Source organism: Salvia miltiorrhiza, chromosome 4, assembly GCF_028751815.1.
Source record: "Salvia miltiorrhiza cultivar Shanhuang (shh) chromosome 4, IMPLAD_Smil_shh, whole genome shotgun sequence".
Taxonomy (NCBI): Eukaryota; Viridiplantae; Streptophyta; class Magnoliopsida; order Lamiales; family Lamiaceae; genus Salvia; species Salvia miltiorrhiza.
Window position 1 is genome coordinate 31,710,549 of NC_080390.1, and position 16,594 is coordinate 31,727,142.

Here is a 16,594-nt window from a genome sequence, read left to right on the forward strand (position 1 = left end):
TGCCTATTGTTTACTTTAAAGATGTGTTCTCTTTTATTCTTCATTAAGTTATGTTGTTTCCGGTTTTGCCTATTATTTACTTTTAAGATGTGTTCTTTCTCATTGATAAATTTCTTGAGAAAGTGAGGAAAAAAAATATTCTTTTAAATCACTTATTTCTTTTCTTTTTTTTCTACAAAGGAGAAATAATATTATTCTTTCGTTTTTGGTGTAGATAATATTATTCCCCCTTAAAGAGATAAATGAAGAATAAAAAATGGTAATTTTTTTGTTCTAATTAAATAAGGGGAAAAAAGGAGAAATATCTCTTATCTTTTTTTTTTATGAAAAATTAATCACTTAAAGAACACACTCTTATTGAATCTTGTACTAGTACTAATTTCTACATCGTTAAACCCCTTGTAAGTGGCGTTTGCATGTATTGGCTAAGCGGGAAGAAATTAATGCTTAAGATTAAAGATCTTGCGTTCGAATTCCCTGTGATGCTATCTTTAAATTTTTTTATATAATACTGTACAAAAAAAAAAAAAACCCTAGCATAGTAAAGTCCAAAAGCAAAAAAATATACAAATGAAATATTGATCTAACATACTTTAAATTTAAATTTTTATTAGATCTACCCTTAATTGTTAAACGTCTTTCCAAATGTTTACTTGTACAAGATTTTTTTTCATTATAGGCTTACATTTATATCATCCCAAGTCTCAATAACTATAAGCTACTTCTTCTGTCCTATTATTATTGACCTATTTATTATTATTATTATTATTATTATTATTATTTTGGTCATGGATACCAAAGAGAATAAGATTATAGTGTCAAAGTGTGTGAGGTCATATTATTTGTAGTATAAAATTATTATAAAAAATAGAAACAAGCTAATATTAATGGGACATCGCAATAAAGAAAACAAACCAATAATAATAGGACGAAAGGAACAATAACAAGTTTAATAGATTAGATAATTAATTTATTTTCATAATTGATTGCAATTAACTACTTATTTATTAGTAATTGATTTATTTTCATAACTTATTGCATTTAATTACTTATTTATTGTCAATTTGAGCTTGCCGCCGATGAATTGAGGTTGCCGCTCGTCGGCAAGCTCAAAATCACGGGGGGCAAGCTCATGATTTTCATAATTTCAAAATTAAATCGTGTTTTTAGTTATTTTGAGATTAATGTTTGATTCTGAATCCATGATTAATTACTAATTTACTATCAATTATTTGTAGATAGATCAATTCCCTAAAAATGTCACTGTGAGATAAGCGAGTGTATTCGAGGGCTATAACTACGTTGGTAGGGCTACAACGATGGTCACAGTTCTTTCTGTTGATTTTCTTAGCTTACAATGCCAAATTAACCATGTATTGCCCTCGGAATGGCGATCATCTAGCCAAGAGATGTTTTATTTATCAAAGAGTTGACTTGGTAGGTCAAGAAAACATCGGATTGATGAGGATGGAGATGTGGGCGCAAGTTATTTATTGCACAAGCAAATCCTATAATGTATATTGATCACGACAATGTTGATGTAGATCCTATGGTTGAAGAGTTAGTAGAAGAGGTCTACGTCACTTCGTTTAGTGATTCACAATCTTTACAACATGCTGATAATGGATTGAAAGCAATTCAAAGGTATGCCGTTTGAATTGGTTGGGTGATGAAGGAGTGCTAAATACTATTTTATGGCAGACCACAGATGGATTACATTCCTGGGCACCTTGGAATCAACGCATGGGTGATCAAACTTGGGAGCACACCGCGTGTCAGTCTGGGGGAAATTGAGATCAACCACCAAAAAGAGGGTAAATTCCAACTTGGTTGAAATGCAATGCTTGAAACCGTTCCGATGATGACACGTGTTCCTTACTTTTTCCTTTTTATTTTTTTGTTACTTTTCTATTTTTCAAAAATATTTTTAAACTATTCATGCAAACCATGATTATCATTATTCGAAACATAAATGCAGACATATTGTGGGTTTGACTTTGCCCATTTTGAGTATAGAAACAAAACATGTTACTCCCTCCGTCCCAATAAATGTGGCCACCTTTCCATTTTAGTTTGTCTCATTAAAAGTGGCCACTTTCTTAAAATAGAAATATTTACTTTAATTAAATCTAATTAATTAATCTAATTAAAAATTCTAATTAAACCTAAACCCTAATTAAATACACACAAAACACATTTTCAACACACACAAACCCATCTCGCCACTCTCTCTCTCTTGATCGACCCTCTCTCTCTCGGCACCTGCCGCCTCCGTTCAGCGGCGCCGCCGCCGCCGCCGCTGCCTTCTCTTCCCTCTCCTCTCACCCTCTTAACCGTTCACACCCTCTGTTGCCGAAAACAACACGCAGACGCCCCGCTGCCGCCTTCTTCATCCTCACAGCAGATCTGCTGTCGCCTCAAGACCACGGCCGGCGCCGTTCAACGCCACAGTCGTCGTCGCCCATCTCGCCCTCTCGTTCTCTGTCGCTTCCTGCCTTCCGCCATTTCCTGCTTTTCGATTTGATTTTGGAGTTCGTTCGATTTTGGGGTTTCGTTCGATTACGGATTTGATTTTGGAGTTTGTTCGATTTTGGGGTTTCGTTCGATTACGGATTTGATTTTGGAGTTTGTTCGATTTTGGGGTTTCGTTTGGTTTTGATTTAGGGATTTGGTTTGATTTTGATTTAGGGATTTAGTCTTGATTTTGGAGTTCGCCAGAGACGGAGAATTGGGGGAGACCGGTGGTGGTGGCTCCTGCTATTGCTCGCCGGAATCGAAGGAATGAGGCTGATCGGTGGAAATTGAGAAGAAGATAGGTTGAAGAAGAAAGTTTGGAGAGAGGACTAACTAACTCACTAATTTTGGTGGAGCACTCAATTAAAACTTAACTATCATTTTCTTAATCTCCGTGCCGAAAACAAAGTGGCCACATTTAACACTTACTCAATACACCATTACAACGGCAACATTAAAATTGGACAGCAAAATATACTTGATATCACGGCAGATTTAAAAATAGAACAACAAACTGAAAATGTTCTGAAGAAAGTGTTGCTGGCAAACAATTTTCTCCCGGAGCAGTGCCGTCAAAGATCGAACTCTACAAAGAGGAGCGTTGAAATATGAAAATCTAGAGCATTGATCATAATCGATTGTGAGTATGTGATATCCTTGATCCTAACTTGATTTGAAAATATTTGAATACTTGTATGTTTCTATGTAAAAATGGATACATGATATTTTGGAATGGTTGTCATTCAAATATGAAGTATTGAGTGTGTTAAATTTGTTGGTGTAAATAGTTTGTGAAATGAGATTATTTTTTCATTTATCTAGAATTATTTAACAGAGCACTCTATTTTCATATAACATATCAAGGTATTATCAATATCATATCTAGAGTTATTTAATTTTAATTACTTCCCTCAAATTTTAAACGTGTTGTGTAGGTGGATATGGATATTGATTTGAATGTAGCATTGGAGTTTGATGATATTGAGGAGTGCACCCAACGGAATAGAGAGACTTACACTGACGAAGATAATAACGGTGGTGGGACATTGGGAATGAAAGTTAAGTTGAATGTAGCTTTGGGTTTAGATGATATTTCTGAATCTTTGCAACACAATAAATCTGCGGAGTTTGTAGAAAATGCTTCCCCTCAGGTTGAGAAAGACCAAAGTGGTGGAGATACTAATATCCTAGAGTCACAAAGCACTGGATCATTTGAGGAGGGAAAGGAATGCAACTTTACAGATGAGCGTACACTTATCGAAATTGAGAAGAAATTATCTGTTGGATCTTGCTTAACCAATCTGCAGCAAGCTTATTTATTATATTGTGGATATGCGCACTGTAAAGGATTTAGTGTAAGGAAGGGCGAACAACGGTATTTTGGGAAGGGTCCTGGTGATATACGATGGAAAGAGTTTAAGTGCTCATGCAGTGGAATTCCAGATTGTACGCGGTTGAAAAAGGGTAGGAGGGTTGCATGCTATAAGAAATTGGTTACGAGAAGTAATTGTGCAGCAAGGCTTATTGTAAGTAGAGAAGACCTAGGTCCATTCCAAGTTTCCTTGTTTGAAGCAAACCACAACCATGCCTTGGTCCCTCGTGATCAGTCATATCTATTGAGATCCAATAGGAATTTGAACTTTGGTCAAAAGTCCGTGTTGGAAGCTCTACGTGCTATGGGTATTGGAGTTGCTCGTGCATGCGGATATATGGAAAAAGAATGTGGAGGCCCAGAGAATGTTGGTTTCACAAGAAAAGATGCATACCATCACATCGAATGTCACTTAGATGATTCATTCTTTGGTTCTTTTGGATCTCCATAATCAATCCTCCGTTTCACGGGAATCTTTTCACGCTTTGAGCAATCTCCAAAATTTTCAGATAGAACCTCATCCCAAAATGAGTCAGCGGCAACAATTTCTTCTTCTTCACAACTTAAAACAATAGGTTTCTATAGGGAAAATGCCCAAAACGTGTAATGACCCATTTACTGTATGACAAAATTATATGAACTAAATGACAAAAAATATAAAATCTCACCAATAGGATATCACCATTTTCAATAAATGTCTTCAAATGTTTGAAACGCCATACTCCAGTTGCCTCCCACCGTAAGACACGGGGGTTAATGATTCCCAACCTTCTACCCGAGTACCACAAAGTTCACCGACTTTCGTAATCACTTCGTATATCCATGTTTGAAATGCAAATAAGAAACCAAACACATCGAAACCAGGTTTCTCGCCGTTTAGCATCTTAGGTGCCATACGATCATAAGCTAAAAACAACTCGTCAGCCATATATCGGTATGATACGAGTCCCCAAGGATACTTGTTAAATGCAGAGACATCGTCAATGACATGGAAATACTTAAGGTCTAACTTTTTTTGATCTGTATCCCTACCCAATAGAACTCCATACAGAAACATCAATAGGGCAAGTTTCAAACATAACTCTCCACTGCCATTTAAAAACAAGCATGCAGCCTCAAACTTACTTTGGATATTAATGAACTTAATAATCTTCTGGCTCTCGAATATCTCCTCATACATGGATGACCGAGATGGGGGTTCAACAAAATTTGTAAAAGATAGACCACTCATTACAAAGTAATCCAACGGTCCGAACTCGATTTCCCGATCATTCAAGTTGAAAACGGGTATACCGTCCCGCCTTTTACGCATATTTAAACGTTGAAGCATGTGGTACACGAGTTGACCATGAAACTTTACTTCTCCTAGGTCTAAGAGATGCCCGAAACAAGATTCATGAAATTTCTCTAAATTCACAGCATCAAGCTTCGTCCGTATTGAGTTTATAATAGTTTTCGCATAGCAACGAGAAGATATACTAGCGCCTGTATGATAAACAGTAGAAGCATTACCACATTTAAGAAAAAAAGTAATGTTTACCCATATGAAATTCAAAATTGAAGAAAGATGGATACACATTATTTTAAAGGGTCAAACCTATTAACATGATATCGAAAGTACTTCTTTAAACATCTATCATTCATCCTACCTCTATCAAATTTGCATTGTAACTACACTTTAAAACTAGACGATAATAAGAGACAACATATAACCTGTCAAAGAACTCAAATTCTTTTGTTTTTCGAGCTTGCGAAAACCGCTCCGATTCTTGAGAAAACTAAAAGATTTCTGATTTTTTGAGTTTTCCACATTCATCTCCAACGGTAGTTGTTGTATCTTAAATCAATGCTCCTCAAAATCTTTTAGAGACCGATCTTCGACGGTACTGCTCCGGGAGAAAATTGTTTGCCAAGCAACTTTTTCTTGAGAACATTTGCAGTTGGTCGAATATTTTGTTGAACACCACGAGTTGATAAAATGTTGATTTTAGTGGGAGGAAATGAATTCAAAAAAAAATTTGTTGTTCTATTTTCAAATCTGCCGTGATATCAATTTCAATGTTGCCGTTGTAATGGTCTAATTTGAGCAAGTGTTAAAACCTATTTATAAAATGTTTTGTTTCTATACGTCAAATTGGAAAAGTCAAACCCACTCTGCATGTATATTTTGAACAGAGGATTTCATAATCATGGTTTGCATGAATAGTTTAAGAAATATTTTTGAAAAACAGAAAAGTAAAAAACAAAAAGGCAAAAGTAAGGAACACGTGTCATCATCGGAACGGTTTCAAGCATTGCATTTCAACCAAGTTGGAATTTACCCAAAAAGAGGGTCGAGAAGAGGAGCATTTCACAGAGAGGGTCGAGAGTTTCAGGAACGACGAGTGTGAGAGTCAATTTTTTTTACTTTAAGTTTATTATGTTTTTAATTTTGTTTTGTTTTTATTTATGTAAGTTAATTTGACTTATTCTTATTTCATTAAATACTAAGGGCGTGTTTGCCTTTCTATTGGATTTTGGCTATCAAACGTATCTTTGTATGTTTGTGGTGTATAACAACCACACTATATGGGATTGGCTAGATATGTCTTTCACCCGTTATTTTTTTTCCTTTTCAAATTTTAAGTTAATTATTAAATTTAAAGAATTATTTTTAAAAAATAGTTCGAACTTTGATCTCATGATGACATTTTAGCTCGAGTTTACAAATAGTACAAATATAACATGTACTTATCTTCGTTGTTGAATTTATAATCCATGTATAACTTCTGAACAAGTCAAGATAATATGTACCGAAAAAATAGCGTGGTATTATTTTCGAAAATGAAATTACACATATACATGCAAATTAATTACTGAATATTAAAAAAAATTCACTCATCTCCCCCACCTTCTTCATCTCCCATTTTCTCCTTCGTCCAATCAAAATCGGCTAATCCTATAACTCAATCTCATGATTTCAATCTTTTATCTTCAAGATTCAAGAAGCATTGCACTCAGTTGCCGGCAAAAAAGAAAGAATTTAGATTTTTATTTTTATTTTTATCATGATTGAAACACTAATTTCGTTGTCTATGCGTGTTGTCGTTCTTCCACCTTGCCAACCTGATGAGGTTCACCTCACCTGCAAGCCCTTCAATGCCCTCTACCACCACGAGCATCGCCTCTGCCACCGTTGATGTGGATTCAAAACTCTAATCATGAAAATGGGGCGCTACATGATCTCCTAAAAGCACCTCTACCATGCCCTTCACAAAAACGACAAGCACATCAGCTTCTGGCGTAGCTGCGGACTACGATAATGCCCCTGCTGCCGCGTCAGCACTATAGCTAGAAACCGGCGATGAGGAAGATAAGGAGGGAGAAGAGATGATAAGGAAAAAATTGATTTGTTAACTGTTCAATAAGTAATTTACATGTATATGTATAATTTTATTTTTTAAAATAATGTTAAGTCAGTTTCTGACTTTTCACGTCATCTTTACTTGGTCATAGTTTTAACTCGGGCTATAAATTAAGTAACGAAAATAAGTACATGATATATTTGTAATATTTATAAATTCGACTTTCATGCATCTTTACTTGGTCGTAGTCGTCATGATTCATGAGATCAAAATTTGAACTATTTTTTTAAGAATAACCTAATTTTAAAATAAAATAATAAAAGGACATTTTTAGTAAGGATATTTATAATTATTGGCTACTATTAATTTTTGTTTAAGCAAATGACTATTTTAAATATTGCCTCCATAAGATACCTTAATCATACGCACGGAGCATAAATAATTCTAATTCATTAAGATTTCAATTATAAGATCATTTTCCTACAACACAAAAACTTGCGTACACCCGGGTGTATAGTACATCCGGGTCGTACCCGACCCAAATACGATCCAATTGAACTATCCTCCCCGAATGTCAAGTGTTAGTGTTATTTTGATATAGTGTTAGTGTCATTTACATATGTAGTGTTAGTGTCATTTCAATATAGTATTAGTATCATTTTCGAAATAGTGTCATTTATAAAACAAAATAGTGTTAGTGTTATTTTCGAAATAGTGTCATTTGTAAAACAAAATAGTGTTAGTGTCATTCCAAGATCGTGTTAGTGTTAGTGTCATTTTGTGTTAGTATTAATGTTAGTGTTAATGTCATTTCAAGAAAAAATGGATCAGAATAATTTAATTGGATCAGAATTAAAATCGAATCAACTCGGGTGTACGGTACACCCGAATGTACAGGAGACCACCTCTTCCTACAAATAGAGACCACCCATGTTTAGTAGTTGCCTTTTTTATTTACAAAGATTTTTTTGTTTTCCTTTTGTTTCAAGCATCAAATTCGAGACAAAGTTTAGTGGCAGTATAGCAATTGGAAAAAGATTTATTCCATTTACTAGAGAAAGTGAAATATCAAATCTATATAATATATAAAAGAGGAGTTTTTCCCTCCATCTTTTCCCTCTCTTTTTCTCTCTCTTCTTCCATCAATTTTTTCTTTTAGTTTTTCATAATTTAATTCTTTTGTAAATATTGTCAAATTTAATTCATGATTTTTTTTCAATATGCACCTTAAATTTAATACTATTGTATAAAAACATCAAAAATAAATTTAAAATGAATATGTTATGAAAATTTTAAAATATTTTATTTTCTCTCTTTTCATTAAAATTTTATAACTTTTTATTTATGTTTGTATATGAAAATATTTATTATGACGCGTAACTCTATAATAATAATGTGTAAATGCTAATTTTTGTTATTGAATAATTTTTATTACTCCCTCCGTCCCACAATTAATGGCCCGTTTCTTTTCGGCACGGGAATTAAGGAGTGTTGAATTAGGGAGAAAAGTTGTAGGGACCACATGTTTAATTTATTGTTAATTAGTTTTAAATATTTTTAATACAATACTCCCATCTCTCCTCACTCTCTCTCCCCTTCCGGCGGCATCTCACCATCACCATTGCTGCATTACGGCCGCCGCCGCCGCCTTACCTCCACCCCCAAAAAACAGAAATGTGATGAAGAAAGCTTAAACTAAAACCACCAGTTCCTTAAACTATCACCATCACCATCACCATTGCTGCAATACCAACACCCAAACCCAACCCTTCCTCCGGCAACGGCCACCACCACCGCCACCTAAATCCCTCCACCATCGAAACCATCTCCCACCGTTTCTCCAAATTCTACACAAAGAAAACCCAAATCCCTAAAACCAAGAAAACCTCAAAATGCAGAGGGTGAGAGAGATGAGAGGCGGAGGAGATCGAAAGCAGAGATGGAGGAAATCGAAGGCGGTGGATGCAGAGGATGGAGGCGGTGGAGACGGAGGCGGAGGCGGAGGATGCAAAGGGTGGAGATCTCACTGTTCTCAAGCAGAATCCGCCCCAAATTGCCTCAAGCAGAATCGATCTCCAATTTGCCGAGAACAGTGGAGGAGCGACGAGGTTAGTGGTGGAGGAGCGGCAATTCCGCCCTCCATCGTCGAGAAACAGTGGAGGAGTGGGCTCCTCGAGGTCGCCCTCCGTCGCCGGGAAACAGTGGAGGAGCGGCGAGGCCGCCCTCCAACGTCGAGAAACAATGGAGGATTGGCGAGGCCGCCCTCCGTCGCCGGGAAACAGTAAGGAACGGCGAGGTTGGTGGAGACAGCTGTTGAGGATGGTGGAGGGAGAACGGTTGGGAGGCGGAGGAGATAAGTGAAAAATTAAGTGGGGAGAGAAGATTAGGGTTTTGATGGGTCAATTAAAATTTTTAATTAAATGTTAATTATAGCTCAAAAAGGAAACATGCCATTATATATGGGACAGCCCAAAAAGGAAAACAGGCCATTATTCTTGAGACGGAGGGAGTATACTTTATGCAAAGTTGTTAATATAATTTTTAAATTCAAGATTTTATTGAATAATTGACTTGAATTATTTTATTTTATTTTATTTTTAAAATATATTTTATATTTATTTATATTTATTTAAATATATCGTTAATTTCGATGTTCGTCGTGCATCGCACGAGTGGACGTTCTAGTGTTGGGTATATAAAACAAGGGATGATGTGCTACTCGACAATGGTGAGCACATTGTAAACGTACTTATTCAGAAAACGCGCGCGTGCACACACACAAATTCTCATGTATGAATATTCGAACAATACTGATCAATCATATATTTTAATAAAACATTTATAAATATTATTATAAAAAATGCGATTTTAATAACATGACTTTCCATCGTTAAATTTACTTATTCAGAAAACACGCGCACACACACAAACAAATTCTCATGTATGAATATTCGAACAATACTGATCAGTCAATATTTTAATAAAACACTTATAAGTATTATTACAAAAAATGCAATTTTAATAACAGACTTTTCGTCGTTAAATTTTGCCTTTTTCGTCCCTAATTTGGAACTACGATGAACTTCGATCGATTGCAGGCGACATTGAAATCGGGATGGTAGAATAGTGTTGGATGGACTTTTTGTTCAAAAAAGTGTCTACATTATCTTATAAAGTATAAACTCACCTCAAAACTAAACCACGCACATGACAAAAGTGACATATAGCACTATACAAATACATATTGACTTTTGTGGCATCTAGCATCTAGTATAAAATGTAACTTTGTCAAAAAAAAAAAAAGGAGTATAAAACGTAATCAAGAAACAAGTGATAAAAGAAAAGTTTGCGATTATTTTATCTCTTTCATTTCTTTTTCTACATTAATTCTATTTTTATTTTTATTAGATATTAATTTTTTATAATTAAAAACAAAGGAGTTATCCACAAAAAATTTATTACATTATGGATTACACGAGTTTTAATAAAATTCGAATGAAGTTGTTAGCCATCCAGAGTAAAGGTTTCATTTCAAATGTAAGTGGAGTTGTGTGAACCCTACTATTATAAATGAAAATGACAAATTTTTCGTGGAAGAATCGAAAAAGAAAATGTGGCAAATTTTTAATGCAACTAAAGATAAAGAAATTATATTGACCAGTTTAAAAAATTTTAAAATTTATTATGAAGGGAGAGAATACTTTATAGATGAATAATTAATTATAAATATCTTAAAATTAGAATTTTAAATATAGTTTAAATTTATTTAATTTTTAGCTATGTTTGTGCACAAATTTTTATATTTATTTATATGAACAAACTCCTTAATTTTTTTACTAGTTTTTCTTCTTAATTTTAATATTATATTAATCGAGTTGATAATATTATTACTATACACTATTTTAAATAAAAAAAATATTTAAATACATTGACTTAAAAAAATACTTAAGTTAATAAAAAATTATTTTTGTTTTCAATTAATTTAATCCATAAAATAATGATATTTTAAAATATTTTAATGTAACTTTTTAAAAATTATCCTTGACTATGACAGTGAAGAGGAAAGTACAACTATAAATTGGCAGCTCTGCATATACAAACAATCGTCGGAGAGCATAAAAACCTTTCCTCTTCACCTCCCAAACACTCATAAACTCAAACCATATATAAACTTTTCATTTAATATCAGAGTTTCTCGGCAACACTAAACCATGGATGATTTTCCAGAAGAAAATAAACTTGACAAGGCAATGCCATGGGTGGGCGCATACATCGCCGTCGCATCCGCCGTCTGCACCCTCGCCATGGCCGCCGACGCCTTCAACGGCTTCCGCCGCAAGAAGTTCTGGTTCCCCTGCACCTACTTCTCCCTCAACGCGACCTCCCTAACCCTGCTAGGAGTCGCGATGAAGCTCACCATGGATCTCACCGCCGTCATGAAGAACATCAGAATCGCCAAGCTCACTACCTTAATCTTCATGTCAACCGCCATGGCTAACTTCATGTCGTCGCTGGGATCCATAGACGGCAAACACATACTACCAAACGTCGTCGCTCTCATAATCCTCGTTATAACGGTTCTCGTCGATGTCACAATCCGGTTCATCATGCTGGCCGTGATTAACTTCTACATCGCTCCCATGATTCTGATGTTCCTCTCTCTCGCCACGTTGGTTTCTTTGGCGCTCCGGCCATGAAGCGGAGCCTCGAGGCCACGTATCGCGAGAGGCATAGGCTGGCTTTGAGGGAGGAGGTGCCGCTGCTGCGGAAGGAGGCTTTGCGAATCGATGAGAGGAGAAGCTGTATGATGAAGTATTGGGTTATGGCAGCGACTTCCAATCCTGAGTTCGTGATGGCTCGTTCCGTCGTCTGCACGACGTCGGCTTTGCTCTGCTTGATCGCTCTCATCACTCTGCCGATTGCTTATGTCTTCGTCTGGAAGAGGCACGAAGGGCCGTCTGTGTATAAAGCTTCCGTTGAGTGGATTCTGTATACGCAGACTGTGGGCGTTGCGGTCGCCACGATAGCCCCCGTGTCGAGATGGTTTGTTGTTGTCAGCTTCAAGTACTCAAATATGAACAGATTGAGAGATGAGATGAAGATGGAGAAGTATTGGGTGCAGACTCTGGTCGATCTGAGAGAGAGCTTCTCAGGTTTGCAGATAGGGCAAGTCAAGTGCTTACATGATTTAAAATGGTTTGTTATTACTTTCTGCATTGGGATTCAGATCTTGATTGTTCTTCTCAGCAAACTCTTTGTTTTCCTCTCTGCATTGCTCATGACTCCATGCTTTTATTTCTGCGAGCAACTTTACTCAATTGAATCCGACAACGACAAAGGTCTAAATCTGAGCCGTTACGTGCTTCTGCTCCAAGGGGAGGCAGAGCTGCCGAGAACTGCCGTGAAGAATATATGCAGCGAGGCAGACAGAATAATTCAGACTGGTAAAGGGAAGCAGCCAAAGAGCCTTATAAATCTTGTATCCAAATCTGTGGACTTGAAGGGGCTAGGGCTATTTGATAGCAACCAAGTTCCAAGCCTACATTCTCAAGAGCCTCCAAATTGTTGGTCGTTGCCAGTTGTGACATTGACAAGCATTGCTCTCGCGATTCCTCACGCTGCGGAGAAGAAGAAGGAAGGGTTGTTGAACAGCGTGAGAGAAGGGCTTTCTCTAGCTAAGCTGGTGGAGAAAACTCTCGTGAAGGATGAGCGACGTGTCATCAACATCAGAGAAGCTACGGATATGTGTTGGGTGGGAGTCGTGCTGTATATGAAATGGTTGGATATTGATCTCAAGAGAATGTCTCTTGACTGCAGGAACTCGAAGGAGATGCTGCGAGAGCTCTCGGAGAAGGCTGAAAGGATCGTGGCGGAGTATTTGGAGAGACCGTTTGTAGAAGATCCTCTCGACTGGCCGGCTAGAGTTATTGCTGCGAATTCAATGTACAGAATCAGTCGAAGTGTTGTGCTGTGTGTGGATGATGATGACGACGACGAAGGGGTGTTGGAGAAATTGTGTGTGATGATTGCAGATATAATGGCGGCGTGTTTCACGAATTTGCCTAATGTTATAACCGTGATGTGTCAAGGTAGCGCGATAGAGAAAAGGGAGAAGAGTGTTGAAAAAGCGTTTGTGCTTCTAGGCAAAACGGAAGAGATTGTTGAAGCTGTGCAGCGGCTGGAATGGCCGCCCATGGATCATGAGAAAGCAGCAGAGATAGAAGAATGGCAGGCTTGGTTTCGACAAACTGAAAAAGTTGTGGAGAATTTGGTTTCGGTTTCGGTTTCGACTACTGATGAGACACAACATTTAGTTATACAAGTAGATACTCCCTTCATCCTATAAAAATAGTCTTACAAGAGAGTGATACGAATTTTAATAAATATGGTTAAGTATGTTATGAGTGGAGAAAGAGTCCTACCATAAACGTAGTGTTAATAATAATAATTAATTGTATTATGAGTGAAAAGAGGGTCCCACCATCTGATAGAATAGATAAATAAGTTAATACATGGAGGATAATCTTTTATGGGTAGTGTTTATAAATGGATTAAGAGGTTGTTTGGCTAAACTTATTTTAAAGAGCTTATAAGATGTTTCAACAGCTTAAAATGTATAGTCTTTTAAGATCTTATAAGTTTCAACAAGTTTTAATAAAAATAATTTAGTTTATTGTAAGTGGAGAAAAGGTCCCACTTAAAAGGTAGTGTTAATAGTAATAATTAATTGTATTGTGAGTGGAGAAATGAGCTCACCATGTGATAAAAAGTTTTCAAAAATAGAAATGGACTAATTTTTGTGGATATCCCAAAATGGCAAAAATGAACTATATTTTTGTGGATAGAGGGAGTATTAAAAATTTAATTTAGAGGTTATAGGGTAAAATCGTGCAATTGTAATTATTTTGATAGTTTTTAAAACAGGTAATTACATTGAAAAAATTGGGTTATAGGGTAAAATAGTGCGATTATAATTATTTTGATCATTTTTAAAACAAGTAATTATATTGAAAAACTTAGTGGACGTGTTTAAAATTACCTTTATATAGTTTGTCTTTCATTTTGATCGGCCCAATTGCGTTTTGTACTGAGGCTTTTGCTCTTTAAGTTTACCGAGCCAACTATTTTAATTAATTTGTGTAATTGAATTGTTTTAACCTTTACTGAAAGTTGAATTATACCATTATATATTGAATAATTTATTTGAAAAAGAGTTACTCCCTCCGTCCACCAATTCAAGGCCTAGGGCAAGTGTAAATTACACTTGCCCTAGGTCTTGAATTGGTGGACGGAGGGAGTAATATATAAAACTATCCACTTTCATATTGTAAAGATAAAAATTATCCACTAAGATAAAAAACTTAAAAACTGTCCACTTTTTGATTGAAAAGACAGAAATATCCTCCTTTAAATATATGTACCCTCTCTCCCGTATGCATCTTTCTCTCTCTCCACTCTCTTTCTCTCTCTTTTTCTCTCTCTCGTCTGCCTTCCCTGCGCGCCGCCCGTCCGCCTTGCCGTCGCCACTTAATCTCCGGCAACGCCGCACAACCACCACCACCGCGACGCCTCTTTCTATCTCTCTATCTCTTTATTCTGACTTGGAGTTGTCGGATTCAACTTGTGGAGAGCGCAGCCGCAGTTGCAGTGGTAGATCTCCGGCAATCGCAGCGGCAGCACCGCACAGCCACCATCGATCGTCGTCGATCGCCGGAGATCTGGAGTGGTATTACTGTCGATCGCCGTCTCCATTGGGGCTGAGCAATTATCGATCCCTAGAGTTCCAATTTTGACCGATGATCCTAACCCTAATTCCTCTTTCACGGCGCGGTAAACCGCCGCCTCGACCGATTCACCGGGCTTCATCTTCTCCGACAGCGGGCGGCCGCGGTGCCTCGACCGTGTGAACAGGAGGGACAGAATCGGCGAGAGAGGCTCGCCCTCGGCGATCTCCAGCCACAGATTGTGGACATTTTCCTTGTTGCTCTCTTCTCTCCTGAGTGATATTAGTGACCTGATCTGCAAAACATGAGTGTTATAATCTTGTTGAGTTTTATTATGGAAATTAAATTGATTTATTACACTCTTTTGTTGAGGTGAGGGCTCCTCTTAGGTACTTCCTTGTGAAGCAGAAGCTGAGATGTTGATGCTTTAGGTAGACGTTCACCCTCGTGCACTCCTTCCGTCCTGCAACGCGACGTGTTTCTTTGAGGCTAGCAGATGTATGAAGTAGCTAGTCAAGAATAGATTACATACCAGAAGGCATGATTGTGCGTATCTCAGTGCTTATCTTGAGCATTTCTTGCACTCTCGATAGGGGGACGACCGTCGCCCTCGACTTCAGAAGGGAAGCTCCTCGTAAGCCTGCTTAAGCACATGTTATGTGTGTGTGTAATGTAACAGTACATGTTATGTTGAGATTAATTTGTGTTAATTACATGTTGCTGCTGTGGCTGTGATGGCTATCATGTCGATAGGGGTCTGGATGGCCACCCCGGAGTCGACAGCGGCTTGGACCTCAGCCCTGTTGGCGCCCAGGGACTCTGCTGCCTCGGCACACACGTTGGTGACCAGCGCTGCAGCAGAGGACAGCACGTTGGCCATGTCCTGGCACGGCATGCCTTGCTGGAATGGGGAGCCCTCTTCCTTGCCCGTGGTGCTGCTGATCCTGGCAATGGCTGCAGCTAGCTGCGTGAGGGAGAGGGCCGCGTGCAGCTGGGCTGTTTGGAGCCGTCTCTCCTCTTTCTTGCTCTCGTTCCTCCACCCGAATAGGCTGCTCAGGAACTGGCCCCTCGGCCATGTTCTTCGTTGCTGTGAGTCCATCTGTTTGTTGAGAATTTTGTTAGTTTGGAAGTTTTGGATTTGGACTGGAATTTGGTGGTGTTGTTACCTTTATGTTGTTGTCCTGCTTCAGTGAGGCTTTTGGGGTTGAATGTGCACTTTTGAAGTTCTCATCATCTTCTTCATTTGTGTCATTTGGCAGCAATGAGTTCTGTGAATTTAGTGAAATAATATATAGATAGTTGAGTTAGTTATAAGTTGTTTTTTTAGCTAAATTTAGTTCTCTAGATCTGAGGAGTATCACAGTTACCTATATTGCTAAATGGAATTTAAAATATCATGAAGTATTTTATTCACTAAGCTGATTAAGCATGTGCCATCAATTGCATGAACTGAAATCTGGTGAATTTGTTGAGTGAATAACATTTGAGGAGATGTGATGGGAATCTCGTTTTTGTATTGAAAATGATCATCTTTTGGGTTAAATTGGGAATAAGAGGTGGGGATTTGAGGTTTATCAAGGATCAAATATTTTAAGATTTCTTGAATTCACGACCACATCTATGAATTCACAACTTAATAT

General features: G+C 37.3%; 2 protein-coding genes across 2 annotated transcripts; both read left to right on the top strand.

The window, feature by feature from the left end:
* The first annotated feature begins 11,923 nt into the window (after positions 1-11,923).
* Positions 11,924-13,576, top strand: LOC131023299 (uncharacterized). The gene has a single exon (XM_057952846.1). The coding sequence runs from the start codon at positions 11,924-11,926 to the stop codon at positions 13,574-13,576; it is 1,653 nt and encodes a 550-aa protein (XP_057808829.1).
* A 1,100-nt stretch (positions 13,577-14,676) lies between these two features.
* LOC131019930 (uncharacterized) lies at positions 14,677-16,187 on the top strand. Its single transcript, XM_057948551.1, has 2 exons — positions 14,677-15,588; positions 15,708-16,187. Exons 1-2 carry the CDS (start codon positions 15,495-15,497, stop codon positions 16,145-16,147), a joined length of 534 nt encoding a protein of 177 aa, XP_057804534.1. The 5' UTR covers positions 14,677-15,494; the 3' UTR covers positions 16,148-16,187.
* The last annotated feature ends 407 nt before the right edge of the window (positions 16,188-16,594 follow it).

Excerpts from the sequence above, each read along its gene's own strand:
- LOC131023299 (XM_057952846.1), top strand. The coding sequence starts at position 11,924 with ATGAAGCGGAGCCTCGAGGCCACGTATCGCGAGAGGCATAGGCTGGCT.
- LOC131019930 (XM_057948551.1), top strand. The coding sequence starts at position 15,495 with ATGATTGTGCGTATCTCAGTGCTTATCTTGAGCATTTCTTGCACTCTC. Across the intron at positions 15,589-15,707 it reads CTTCAGAAGGGAAGCTCCTC|GGGTCTGGATGGCCACCCCG; the intron begins GTAAGCCTGCTT and ends TCATGTCGATAG.